The sequence below is a fragment of the Tetrao urogallus genome (assembly GCF_951394365.1).
Source record: "Tetrao urogallus genome assembly, chromosome: 2".
NCBI lineage: Eukaryota > Metazoa > Chordata > Aves > Galliformes > Phasianidae > Tetrao > Tetrao urogallus.
The window spans coordinates 13753673-13768077 of NC_136814.1; the positions used below are offsets into that span (position 1 = coordinate 13753673).

Below are 14405 nucleotides of genomic sequence, written 5' to 3' on the forward strand. Positions count from 1 at the left end.
TTTTTTTCCATTTACTTCACTCTAAATATTACTCTTCCTATTACATCACCCAATTTTTGAGTGCTTATGAGTAATTATAAATTACTTTTTCATACACCTTTGGAGCTTCTGCATCTCATCTTTCATTTGATGGATGACTTTGGAATGTATCCCAGGTATACTGTCAAGCTCACAGACCTGCACAGCATGTCAACTCTATAGTACCTTTTCCCTTCAGGTTTCTTCTTCTAATTAGTCTTGTAATCTCTAAGAAACATTATTTCTATGAGTTCCTGTAGACACTCCTCGAAATTTAATAGCAAAGTTAACAGCAGAGTGATGGCAAAAAGCAAGAGGGAGAAAAGAGTTTAAGAAATGAAGTATAAGTAAAGGATATTTAAGTAGAGAGTATAAAAAGAAACAATATACTGTGAAAGGAAGGTCACTGCAAGACAGTGAGAGAGTTTGTAAAACTGAGGAATGTGGAAAGCAGAGAAATACAAGAAGAAAGGAAAAAAAAAAAAAGACTAGATAACACTGCCTGCTATTGCCAGGCCAGTACGGTATGCCTGATAACAATTTTCTCCCTAGTGAATGTCTTCATTCATTTCTATAAGCTGGAGGCCAAACCTGGAGGACTGCAAACTGAATGAAATTAACCAGGACTGCAACTTGCCGTCCCATATTTGGTAGGTTTGAAAAAGAATTTTTTACATTAGATGGTCATCTAAACTCTGAAACAATTTTGTGGGGGCAGGGACGTGGGATGCTGGTGATGGAAGAAAACTATCAACTTTCACCATTCTTGTGATAATTTTCCTACAAACAATCTCTGGAAAGGTCAATGTTACAAGAGCTTAAAAGCACTGAGCATCCTTAAGCCAGGCTCCATATCTCACCATCTCTGGATTACGTTTCGCCTTCTTGGACACAACCACTTATTCCACACAAAGCTTACAAATCACTAGGACTCCATAAAAGAGATCATTTACAGTTCTTAGCTGTAGTTTATGTGCTTAGTCACACTCCTCAATCGCTTGGCGAGAACTTTTTTCTGCCATCAAATGGCTGAATAAAAGGAAATGTACTGAGTCACTACAGTTAAATCTATATGCTAGCATCCACAACTAATGTAATGTATTTCTGCCAGAAAATGCTGATTTGTTAGAAATGAGTCATAGAAGAAATATAATGAAAACTAATGTTCCAAGAGAACAAGCAAGTCAGGAGCAGCTTGCTTGCATCCCTTCCCCACTATTCTGCTGCTGACTAAGGAAAGCTGCCAGACCCCAGAGAGCTGTACCCGTGTTGCAAGGAATGCACACACTGACACGGCTGAGATGCTGGGAGTCCACGTTCTTTTCCTTCTGGATGATGTACAGGGAGTTTTCTTTCCCCACTAGACTCAGTACTCTCAGACTGCTGGGGAAATAAATGCATCTCAAAGCAACAACATGTCCTTGGTGCAGATCTTTTTACAATTTCTAAAAACAACAAAACTCCTGCGATTTTCTTTATAATTCTCAATATACTTTTTAGTCAATATATTTCATTTAAACCCACTTTGCTTTTGAAATTTCTGTAACTGTTTTCTACTAACACATTTATCATCCTGAAGTCGCACTGCAAGATAAATTCAGCACCCATCTTCTCCTGCGACTGTACTAATAACAGCGACCTGTGTCTCTAACGAGTGCTGCAATGCGTGCTGCTACCTCATGGGCAGATACACAGCAGCTCTGCCACTACTGGCTCTATTTTGCAGACTGATTCTGCACAGGGATAGAACCAATGTCTTAAGAGCCATTTACATATGCAAAGCTACGCATATAAAACAATCTTTGCAGAACCAGTGATTTCATCTCTCTGTTCATTAAGGAACATATTTTTCCTCACTTCATGCATTTTAAAACATCTCTCTAATGAGTTTACACAGTAAGCATTAATATTTCTCCTAACATTTTTCCATTAGCTCTGTCAGACTCAATCTCTAATCATTTGTCAAGTTGCACAGAAAATCTGATAATTAACAAATATGTCGCTGTTGTTGCTCAGTGATGAATGCAGCTGTGTAAGAGCACAGGTTTCTGCCTTCACAGTATTTGTTGTTCTCTCTCATCCTGACACAGAGTGATGTGGAGATGTATAAGATGCCATATGAAGCTCCACATTTGAATTGTGTGTGTCATCATACATTCAAATGTAGTATATGCACACACACATACAATGCATATATTTAGAATATCTATTACACAGAGTACTAGAATAACTTAGGAAAAGATGAAGGGGAGTCAACAGCATGCTGCGGTTACATTGTTCACTAAGGTTTACCATGGACAACACTTGTCATGGCAGAATCACAACTGATTTTCTAGCAGTGACTTCTCTTGGCAAATCTAAATATTGCTCAACTTAAGCTACACATTCCGACACAAAATGTCTGGCCTCTGTTTCTCTTTCAGAGATAACACTGTTAACACACAGGCTAGTTTTTCTCACAGGCAGTTGCTACTTTGAAGCCACCCATCCATTCTCCAGAAAATTTCAGCTCTGGAAAGCAATAAATATAGAACAGAAACCAGCAAAGGAGTGGGCCACATGGACACAGGTAACCAGGTAGCAGCTGGCACTCATTCATTCTACTGTAGAGCAGAGAATGGGATGGGATGTTGCAGACCGAAGTGGTTTAAAAGACTACAGAGAACAGATAAGGGGCCTTTTAATGCTGTACTGCTTACTCTGGGTTGTTATTTTCTTGTCCTAAGCTACCTGCAGTACAATGAAGAGCATCTTCTGCAGACACAATGTGCTCTGTCTAGGAGTTTATCATCCTGAACTTGACCTTGCAGGAAGAAGCCATACATACATTTTTCACATTTTATTCACATTTTTGTTTTCTTCAGCCTATGGTAAAATACACCGTGCTCACTGCTGCACAGAAAATGTACTTTTGTTAAGAAGAATTAACCATTCACTAATCTTAACATCAGAAATAAGGTCTAGTTCAGCAATTAATCTTCCAAGGGAGAAAAGATAATTATTACTTTTCAATTTTTATTACATAGCTCAGCTGACCATGCGTATAGCAATTTGTGAATTCCCCCCCTCCCCTTAATTGAGTAGCTTTCTAACACAAATTAAGCACTTAGGATGATCAAAGTAACAACACATTATAGTAAAACCAGCTACTGTAGAAATACAAGTCATTTTCTTTAACCAAGTGATTTTGTTTGCAAATGGTGATAGTATTCTGAAACTGCATCCCTAATGGCAAGAAAACACGGTCTGTTCTGTCACTTTGATGGATGTTCACTGCAGTAGTCCGTTATGAAGAGGGAGATGGGAGGATGGGACATCTTTTTATCTGCTTAATGGTAAATAATAGCACATTCATTGCTTATTATTCCTCCCCCGTTGGGCTGATCTGTCTTCCCATCTATCAATCCCATGATGTTACACAAGCCACAAGGATGGTAAAGTCTTTCAGCTTTCCCTAGTGAAACAGCATATCTGCTATATGCCACCCTGTGCTGCTGTGGTCATCAGTAGATGCAAAGCTGGATGCCCCTCTGCAAGCTCAAATAGGTGTGTCACACATGAACCTCTGCGCTGTCCCCAAACCAGACTTGTTTGAGTGCTGCAGCACTTCTTGCTGATGAAAGGGTGGAATCGAGGGGGCACCGCCTCTGAATTCACGTTATTTGCCTTCTTTACAGCCAAAGGGGAGGTTCTGAGGGGTGAGGCCTCTCCCCATCTTGGGCTGTATAGCATGCAAAGGGGGAAATGGCAATTTGCTTTGGTTTTTGGCTTTCTGAGGTCTGTCAGGAAGGCTAATTGAGTAGATAACCACAGTAATCTGAGATGTGAGCCATGTGCTCAGCTGAGATGGATAAGGAATCTATTCACTTATGCCAATTAGACAAAAGAAAATCAGTGAGTTTTTTTCATTCAGGAAGAATTCTCAAATTTGTGCCGCTTAAATTAATTTTTTTTTCTACATATTCAGCCCACAGATGGTAGTTGGACTCTGAACTCCTTTTTCTTAAAAAATAAAAGATCACAGTGCCCATGTATCAGAATGTTGTCCAGGAAAATCTCACTAACCCTCAGAAAGCAAAGTTGCCACATAACCGCCATTATACGCCATACTCTGCCTCCAGTCATACCAGTTTAAATCACCACTGACTCTGCTACCTTTATAACATTTCTTTGTATTCACGGTAGGGTAAAGTGAAAAAAAGTGTGCTTTCTCAAATCACTTATTTTCTTTTGTTTCAGCCCCATGCGACACCTGAAACTTTGTCTGGTTTCCAGTAGAAAGAATATATGTGTGAAATCTGTCACTTTCTACCAACAAACAGCAACCTAAATTTCTTATGTTTTGTCTCTTTTCACTAAAATGCTTTTTCATACTTACTGCATGCTTACTGCACACTTACTTACATTCTTACTGCAATAGATTTGTATTTTTTCTAATTCATTTAAAATCAATTTAAATTTAAAAAGCATGTTTGCATTGGAAACGTGATGCTGTTGATTTGAAAGTTAGTATTCATGTGCATTCCCATGACATATGAGTATCTGCAAGACTAATATGGGAAGACATTTAATTAACACAATAAACATCACCTCAAATTGTTAGATACATCTTTTGTGACCTGATATTCATTGCTCACACTGCAATATTTATTCTGCTGGAAAAATAACTGATCATTAAAAATTTCAATCTGTGAAGAAAAAATATAAACAAACAAGCAAGCAATCAAGCAAGCAAGGTCTTACTCAAAAATATTCCTTAGAGCATGCTGTTATTTCGACTGAAATGTTTTGATCTCAGGCCTACTTATGAGCTAGTCACTTCAGAGAATTTAAGGAAGTTTTATTGGCATCAAATTGATGTAAGATAAAGGTCAGCCTATTCCATTTTAACGAGTGAAGCAAGATTATTTACCACTCAATTCACAGACCTAAGGTAAGCACGTCCTGCACTTCATCCACTGGGAGAAACAGAGAAAAAAAAAAAAAGAAAACACAACCCTTGCTTCCTGAAAAATAAATCCACTCTGCAACAGGGGACTGCCTCACAGTCACACTAATAAAGCATTTAAAGAAATATCAGGGCGTAAACCACTCAAAGCTGATCAGATAATTAGACTGACTGCCACTTAGAACTTGATGAGGGATGCTGAGCAACGTGCAAAGATCCTCAAGTGAATGCATCCTCAAGCTGCATGAAAGCTGCATCCTCCAACATAAATGCAGTCTCTGCTCTAGAAGTGGGAAGATGCCAGATACTTAAAGATCCAGTCATAAGAAGATTTTAGAAATATCAGTCCAAACATTTTCATTTAAAAACAGTCCTTTGAAATACTTTTTGTTCAATGAGGGTAAATTCCATGCATTTCTCCATATTGTTGCCCATTTAATAAGGCAGAAAAGCATTTTATTACTCCCTTCTGATGAATATACAAGTACCAAAACCCAAAGTCAAGCAATGAAACAAACAGTAAATTATTTTCAAACCTCCTACTTCAGCGTTGGGTTTTTTTTCCAGCAGTTACTGCCATCAATCTTTTTAGCTTAGCAGCAACAGATTCAAGAGAAATTTCCTTTCAAACTTTGTAATGTTTAAACTGAAAGAATTAACAGAAGAAATCACTTTTACCTAAACCAAATCCACACAGTACAAGGTCCCATGAAACTGGGTAAACTGAAATGAACTTTTCCTGCAAATGCCTTCTCTGAAATTCTTGAATGATCGCCTATGGTTAAACTGGAATGCATTTGGAAAGGTTTGAATTGAAACACTGCTAAACCAAAAGACATTTTGGCTTCCTACAGAGGTATAAAGGATAAAAAAGGGATTTTGGTGGACAATGCATTGTTATTGTGAATTATGCAGTGAGCTGAAATGACACTGGAATAGTCATCAAAGTTCCTAAGAACTGTTCTCTTCCAGATGAGCTAATAGAGCTGCTCTGGACTTGAAGGTTAACTGAAATCAAATCTAAGAGTGCTGTGAAATACATTTGCTGTATTTGCCTTTCAGAAGTTAGAGGTGATTCTGCTGACCCGACTTTCAGAATCATTTCACACCACTATCTGCATGAAGATGGACACAAAGCTTTACATAAAACCTATCTGACAAGCTTTCACCTTTGCAAATATATTTTCAGGAAATAAGAAGCATTTGTCTGAAATCCATGAAATCATTCACTGAATTTTCAAATATAATCAGTCGGAAGGAGTCACTGAGCAGCAGTATTTCAAAAACAGGCTTAGAGGATAAGTGACCGTAAAAGCAGCCAGTCCTGAGATTAAAGACCCTGGAGGTTCTTCCCAGCCTGATGGAATGAAAGGAAGACCCTAGAATTGAAGTGGCTTACTGTTGTAAAGAATGAACATCATTTCATTTTTGCTATAATATGACTATGTGTCATTTTTAGGACCCATAACTTTTTCAGGTACAGTGCTAATATTAATTACTGATTGGATACAGAAGTGCCAACTCTCATTGGGCACAACCATACATGTCAAACTGTGAAATAATAAATGTGTGTTCTTTGAAATGAGTTAGTATGCAACAGAGGGCTTTATTTTCCATTATCAATAACTGATCTATAATTTTAAAGAATTGTTCTCACTGTATTTTTTGAAAGGAAAAAGAAATTTTCTACCTTAAGGCTACATTTTTTCATTTGGTAAAAGACCACAGAGACATAACACGATGAAGTCTGCACAGCCCGTGGCTGTTGTGCCTTTTTCCAAAGATCAAGCCTTATCCAGAATTGTTCACCTTCCACATTGCTAGAAGAGCCCACACCATGTGGCAGGCCGTAGCTGTGCTAGTGTGAGCAGCAGAAGTGCAAGCAGAAACATAAACATGAGCTACAAAACCAGGAAGTACTTAGCAATGCCCTTGACAGCTCTGGATCTAAGACCATGCTCCACTGAAGCTCAAAGATTCCAGTTAATGCAATGCGGAGCTGGGGCTGATTTCAAGAGCACAAGAGTCTAAGTTAGTGCTGGTATTCAAGTGTAACTCTAGCCCATGAGCCTCAATAACAAAAGTCTCACTGATTTCAATTAAAGGAGGTTTGGGTCTATTTACTGTAACTCAGTCAATTCTTGGAAAAATAATTAATTCCTTGTCATGCCTCATGTGTATTGATTTTTGTAATTACAATGAAATTGGAGGCAAGGATGGGAGGAAGGAAACGCACTGGATTTACGTTTAATGTGATGCACAGGCTGTCAAGGGCAAAAATTGAGATGCATACTCATCCTCAACACACTCTGTTGTGCTTAGGTAATGAGGGGCAAATGCGCTGTAACGAAGAATCTAAAATCACACACTGATGTGCAGAATTCAGTACTGTGGTGTAATGAGCTTTATCTATGGCACTTCCATAGCACATAGAAGAGATGATCGAGGGGAAGAAGATATGGACAGGACAAGCTTAATGTGTATTAATGACTAAGAAAGAAGACAAAGAATTAGAACAGAGCAGAAAAAAATACAAGCTGTTGCTGATGATAAAATAGCAAGTAGATAATGTACACATAAAGAAAAAAGGAGAAAAGAAAATACATATGGCTTCACTTGGCAATTATGCTGTTAGGAAAAAGACAGCATGAAACCATTTGAACTTCCTTTCCACTGTATGTTCGCTACAATGGCACTCAAGTTAGATTTTTTTTAACCTATTTGACTTTCTAAGCAATGTTTCTCCTTTTGTAAACATGGTTGTGCAAATGGTTACCTTGTTTCTACACACACAAAAAGAGATTTGATAATGTTATTCAATACTGACAACAACAAAATGGTGACAATACTTATAAAGATGCTCTAATTACTCACAAAGACACAGTAGGAGATTTAGGGCTCATTTTTCAGTGGCACCACTACTTGAAGAACTATTTCCATACTTTTGCCTAACATTATCCACTCTCCAATTCTACCAAGGGGAAAAAAAGCTATATTTTACATAACAGCCCAGCAGACCAAGGTTCAAAAACAGTCTCACATCTAAACATTAGAAAGAAATTACATATATGATGAACAGGCAGAGTTTCAAAATGTGAATCAGTTCTGTGTTCCATGCTTTCATCTAAGAGCACAATATTTTAAAATTAAACAAAGAGTGCCTGCCTTCAGTGTGGGGAACTAATTTGCATCAAGTTTGGGCAGTCTCTTTAAGCTGTTGTGTTAAAAGTCAGCACTCTAAAGCAAGCTTTCCTCTGGTGACCTACATGCACCATGACAAAGGAGGCTGCAAACTCATACTTAAAAAAATAAAAAGAAATAAATTATCTCAGTAGTATGGCAGTCTGTTGCCAGCACTTTTTGAAATGAAACGATGTTCTTCCCGGCTTTGACAAAGCGCTGTGCACAAAGTCGTAGCACAACAAACTGAGTCAGTAATAAATAACCACAGGACAGTGATTGATGATGGCCAATCTGTCTCCAATGGAATTATTGTAACAATACTAAAAATTCTTTCCCGCATATTTAACGTTTTATTTAGGAGTTGTTGATACTGCCAGAAAACCCTTTTGACACAACTAGCATAAACTGTAGTGGGTGTTTTGACGCTGAAGCATCCGAGCCCAGCCTATTAAAAAAGCTGTCCCTTGACAGGCTGCTGTATGCATAAAATACACTGGTGGTTCTCAGCTGGCAATGAGTTTGATCTATTCTATATTGCATGCCCTGTTACTAAGGAAGCTTATGAGGTGGATAAGGATATAAAATAGGAACATGAAGAAAAAAATAACACCTTAATAAAATGAGCAATTATGTTTTGCCTGAGTCCTCATGTGCCAACAAACAGCAGCACATACCATCACAAATTCAGCAAAATTCTGCCTATTTCAGTAGGTGGGAAAGGAAAGAAAAAAAAGTGTCTGTTAGGCACGTTACAGTAGAGGATTTACTCTGGAGAACCTGAGAGCACTGACTCAGGAGTGCTGGTTGCTGCAGTGCTGTGACTGATGGCCAGATGCAGGCAAAGACGAGGGATCTGGAGCTGCTCTATGCCATGATCTAATGCTTGGCACATGGACAGCTGAGGAGCTTAATGCTACCAGTCCACCATAACCTTTCAAAATGCAACCCAAGTCCTGAGCAACACATTTTCAGTGCAGATTTGCTATTTGTGAGTGAATCAATAAATTCTAAAAGCATCAAGTTAAAAAGGATGCACAGAGAAGTGTGTTCAAGTATTTGTGAAGCATTACAAGATTACTCTTTGAAATACATTCAGCATTTAAATTCCATTTTTCTTAGTTCACAATCCTATAACATCAAATACAGACCATAATATTCTGCGTGTTTTTCAGACCCAGATGTCCATAACATGGTAAGTTCCAGGCAACTTACAAAATTCATTTTTAAAATGAGAGTAGGAAATCAGAAACATATTTATTCTCATATTTCTCAAACATATTTATTTTTCTAAGTTACTGTAAATTTCTAGTTATGCAGACCTGAACCTAATTTGTTCTCTTGATAACTCACAGAAATGACATGACAACACCAATTAGATGACACCCAATATTGAAATTCAAGTTGTAATACAAACATGTAAACAATAGGACTGCAGACACAGACAAGAAATTAAAGTGAAGCCTAGAACACGTACTTGAGCAAGTGGAGAAATAATGAAAGCAGAGATGACACAATGGGCTTTGAAGAACCATACTTGGATATGAGCTCTGCTCAAAACAGGTCTCTGTGTGACAGTCTGGTTATACAGTAACCTACTCTTCCTGCAGAAAAATCATGCACAAGAGAAGACTCCAAACCTTCTCCCCTGAAGTCACTGGCAAAACTATCACCAACTTCAGTAGGAGCAGGAGTCAGCCCACAACATTTTGGATCAGAAACAGTATTTCAGAAGAGTGCATGCAGATACCACAGCTGTACGAAATGAAATAGGGGAAATCCAGCAAGCAATATAAAATATTATAAGCTAACACTATGAAAACTCTTTCTGTTTTCCACAAAAACGCATCAATTATCATAATTATCTGAGGCAAGTATGCTAAAAAGATATCTCTTTTGTTTCAATGTAAACTGTGTTTTGTTTTCGTACTGCTGAAGTACATTAGAGGGAAGGGCACACTCTGCTGGTCAGAAGCACCAGTTACACCAAAAGCTTTTTAATGATATCATGAGTACTAATAAACAAACCCGCTTTATGACACCTGACTTTAGTGGTGTTCTTCACTAGGCTGCTATTTGATTTACCTTTTTTACATCCTGAGTATTAAAAGAAAACAGTCACAGTGTTACGTATGGACTTTCACGTGTTTAAATATAAACTTACATGCTATATAGAATACTTTATTTCCTGAAGATCATTTTTTATAATATTGTTTAAAACTCTTTACCTTGGGCTTTTCATCCAGTATTTGCTGACGAATCTCCTTGTGTTTTTCTATCAGTTTCTCCTGTCTTTTACTCTGAGCATCCTCTAGCTGTAAGAAAACAGCAGAGAATCATTTCAGATACTGCATACTCTTTTCTTCCCACCCCTTCTCTAGCAGTAGTTTGTATTATTTTGCTTCAGCTTTTATCCTGTGAGCTGTGTGAGATGAATCCTGCTCCCAAAAGAAAAGTCCTACAGCCCTAAATGAACACGCTGACAAATTCTGGGCCCCATCTAATACAGTGCTCAAGTACATGCCTAACTGCAATAGGAATTAAGCACACTTCACTTGCTAATTCTTTATGTTGTTTCCTGAATCAAAGCCTCTGTAAGCAAAAATGGGCCAGCTTTTGAATTTAACTCTCTCTGAAATAAAACTAAGAGAACATTCAATAGCAGCATAAGTTTCATAACAACTTCCCACATCAAAGCACTGCTGTTTGTACTGTCATCTCAATGTAAAACACGTATAGCTACAGAAATACTAACATCTGTAATGGAATTCTGCAACTTTGATTTACAGAGATCTCAGAATGCTCTGCGTATTTCAGTAACTGTACAGGTGTATTTGAGCTTAAAATATACTCTACAATTAACTGTCAATTGACTTTAAAAGTTCTGTATGCAATCTTTACATTCATGAAAAAGCATGCCAATTAAAAAAGCCTCAAAATTAAGACACTTCTCAGTATCTGAAAGAAACCATGGAGTATATATTCCATGAATAAACACCAGATCAAAAAAAAGAATTACAATTTTATTAAAATATGTCTTCTTTACTGTCTCTTCCCCTAAATACTAAAACCTACAAAGATATGTCTAAAATTACAGTTTTTCTTTGAGTGGAATGTCAATAGAAATTTACACTGCATCTGTTAAAAATCTGTACTAGTGGAGTGTTTACATAGAAGCTTGGAATTTGTAGTGTAAAAAAGAACCTAACACATAAAAGGTGACATTTTGCCCCAAAATGAAAAACACACAGCCTGACATACCCTTTTTATGTATTGCACCACCTCCTGGATATATGATCGAATCATTTCAGTCTTCTCTCTGGAAAAAGCAATCAACAAGTTACATTAGTCCATAAGATCACATTTTAATGCCCCCAGCTTCCTTCAAAGAGAGTAAGGCAATGCCTTGAATGTATAGGTCTGCCCACTTAACACTGTGTCTTTTCCTTACTGTGCTTTGTTTTGTAACAGGCTTCAATTATCCCATGACATACTGCAACAACACCTCTGCTCTTCCATGATATTTTTTTTCCCATAGGGTAGCGCCATATCTTCAAGGTGATGGTAGCATTTGTTAAGACCCAATTGTCAGCCTAGGGAAGTGCATGCAGATGCACACTGCCACACAGTGGCACTTTGTATAGCAGTGAAATAAGCTGTCAGTGTGTAGATGCTACTGCTGATGAAGGACTTAACTTTGGTCCTCAGTTTTGTCCTGTAAACTACAAAAAGCAGAACTCGAAAGAATTACTTAAAAGTGATTCAGTGAGACAGCTATTAGGTAACTTTTGGTAAAGACAAGATTTCTCAAAAGGATACATGCACATAAAATAACATTTTGTGGATATTTGATCAGATTTAGGACAATGCTCTAAAACTTAATTGCTTAATAGTGAATTGCAATCTATTCTGGTGGGATTAAAATCTGATGGTTCAAGGTAGTTACACAACCCCTGGTCATGCGCAGAACGAGAAAAAATAATTAAGAACAATTGACATAATGCTTCCTCTCTCTCTGTATTTTTTTTTCCTTCAAATTTTCATAAGAAAATCTTTAATGAAGCAACAGTGCAGCACGGGTGACTCAGACAGGATTCACCAGAAGGTCTCACTACTCCCTGTCCAACTGCAAAAGTGAGGACAAATGGCGTCACTTGGCACAGGAAAGCCAAGTTTCCCATGTTGCTCCCATCCTACCTCTCCCAAGGGCTCTCTGAAAAGCCTGGAGAAAGAAAGTTCTTGGGACAGAGGAGGAAAAAATGAAAAGGGAAACAGAAGTGAATTTTCATGCGTCTGTTTCTGAGCTTTTCTCACCAGTGTCTCATTAATGTCTCAGCTAGCAAATAATTTCCTACTGCAATTGATTTTACTGCTATAATATTTTTGTAACAACTAACCACATTTTTCTTACATGAGCACATGCTATTCTGTCAGCTCTAACCATATTATTTCTCCCATTTTTTTTTTTTAATCAATTGTTCTCATTGTTACCATTTTTATAAGATATTTCTAAATTTAATAATGATTCTTAAATTATCTGATGCTGTTCATTGTATGAGCTTCTGTGACCTTCTTCTATTGTTACCAAATACATAGATTCTATGGAGATGCTCCGAAATTTATATAAATAAAGTGTTTGTTTTGTTTTGTTTTTTAACAAATATACTAACAGTAAGAGGAGAGCTAAGGAGAATCTCCATCCTTTACTGAATGTGGTGGGGAACATAACCACCAGGATAAGAAAACGGCTGAGGTTCTCAATGCCTTCTTTACACCTGTCTTTAAGACTCTACCCCCTATCCTGGAAGTCTGGGATGGAGAGCAGAATAAACCTCCACAGTTGGAAACACAGAGATCTGCTACCTAGTCTGTCACAAGTTCACAGGACCAGAAAGGATCCATCTGAGGGCACTGAGGGAGCTAGCAGAGGTGACTGCCAAGCCACTTTCCACCATCTATCAATAGTACTGAGTCAACCAGAGAGGTCCCAGAGAATTGGCAGCTTGACAGTGTGACTCCTATATACAAGAAGGGTTGGAAGGAGGATCCAGGGCACGACTGGCCTGTCAATCTGATCTCAGTGCCAGCAAAGGTTATGGAACAGATCATCTTGGGTGAGATCATATAGTATGTGTGGGATAACCAGGTGATAAGGTGCAGCCAGCTTGGGTTCATGAAAGGCAGGTCCTGCTTGACCAAACTCATCTCCTTCAATGACCAGGTGACCTGGTGCATGAGGGAAAGGCTGTCAATGTTGTCTACTAGACTTCAGCAAAGACTTCGACACTGTCTCCCACAGTATTTTCCTAGGGAACCTGGAAGTCCATGGCCTGGGCAGGTACACTCTGCTGGGTAAAGAACTAGCTGGATGGCTGGGCCCAGAAAGTGGTGGTGAAGGGAGTTAAATCCAGCTGGTGTTTCGTTACAAGTGGTAATCTCCAGGGGTTTGTACTGGTGCCCATTCTCTTTAATACCTTTCATGATGACCTGGACAAGGGGATTTAGTGCACCCTCTGTAAGTTTGCAGATGACACCAAGTTGGGAGGAACTGTCAATCTGCCTGGGGGTGGGAAGGCCCTCCAGAGGGATGTGGACAGGCCGGATTGCTGGGTAATAGGATGAAGGCTAATAGGATGAAGTTCAACAAGACCAAGTGCTGGGTCCTGCAATTTGGCCGCAACAACCCCAGGTAAGGTTACAGACCTCAGGCAAGGTGACAGAGTGGAAGACTGTGAAGAGGACATGGACCTGCTGGGGTATTGGTTGATGATTGGCTGAACAGGAGCCAGCAGTGTGCCCAGCTGGCCAAGAAGGACAATGGCACATCCTTGCTTGTGTAAGAAATAGTGCTGCCAGCAGGAGCAGAGAGGTGATGACTATCGTGTACTCAGCTCTGATGAGGCCATACTTCAAGTGCTGTGTCCAGTTTTGGACTCCTCACTAAAGAAAGACATTGCACTCCTGGAGCATGTTCAGAGAAGGGCAACGAAGCCGTGCAGGGTCTGGAGCACAAGTCTTATCGAGAGCGGCTGAGGGAGCTGGGATTGTTCAGTCTGGAGAAGAGGAGGCTCAGAGGAGACCTTATCACTCTCTACTACTACCTGAAAGGAGGGTGTGGCGAGGTGGGTGTCAACCTTTTCTCCCATATAACTAGCAATAGAACTAGAGGGAATGGCCTCAAAAATGCACCAGGAGAGTATCAGGAAAAATTACTTCTCTGCAAAGAGTGGTCAGGTGCTGGAACAGGCTGCGCAGGGAA

The 14405-nt window shown here is 38.9% G+C and overlaps 1 protein-coding gene across 1 annotated transcript in view; it reads right to left on the reverse strand.

Moving 5' to 3' along the window:
* PLCB1 (phospholipase C beta 1) overlaps positions 1-14405 on the reverse strand; it is a gene marked incomplete at both ends in the record, with an annotated part of 371390 nt that overhangs the window by 49827 nt on the left and 307158 nt on the right. The window contains 2 exons of the mRNA XM_079549908.1: positions 10375-10461; positions 11408-11465. Of these exons, the coding sequence (XP_079406034.1) occupies positions 10375-10461; positions 11408-11465 (145 nt within the window). The remainder of the gene's footprint in view (positions 1-10374; positions 10462-11407; positions 11466-14405) is intronic.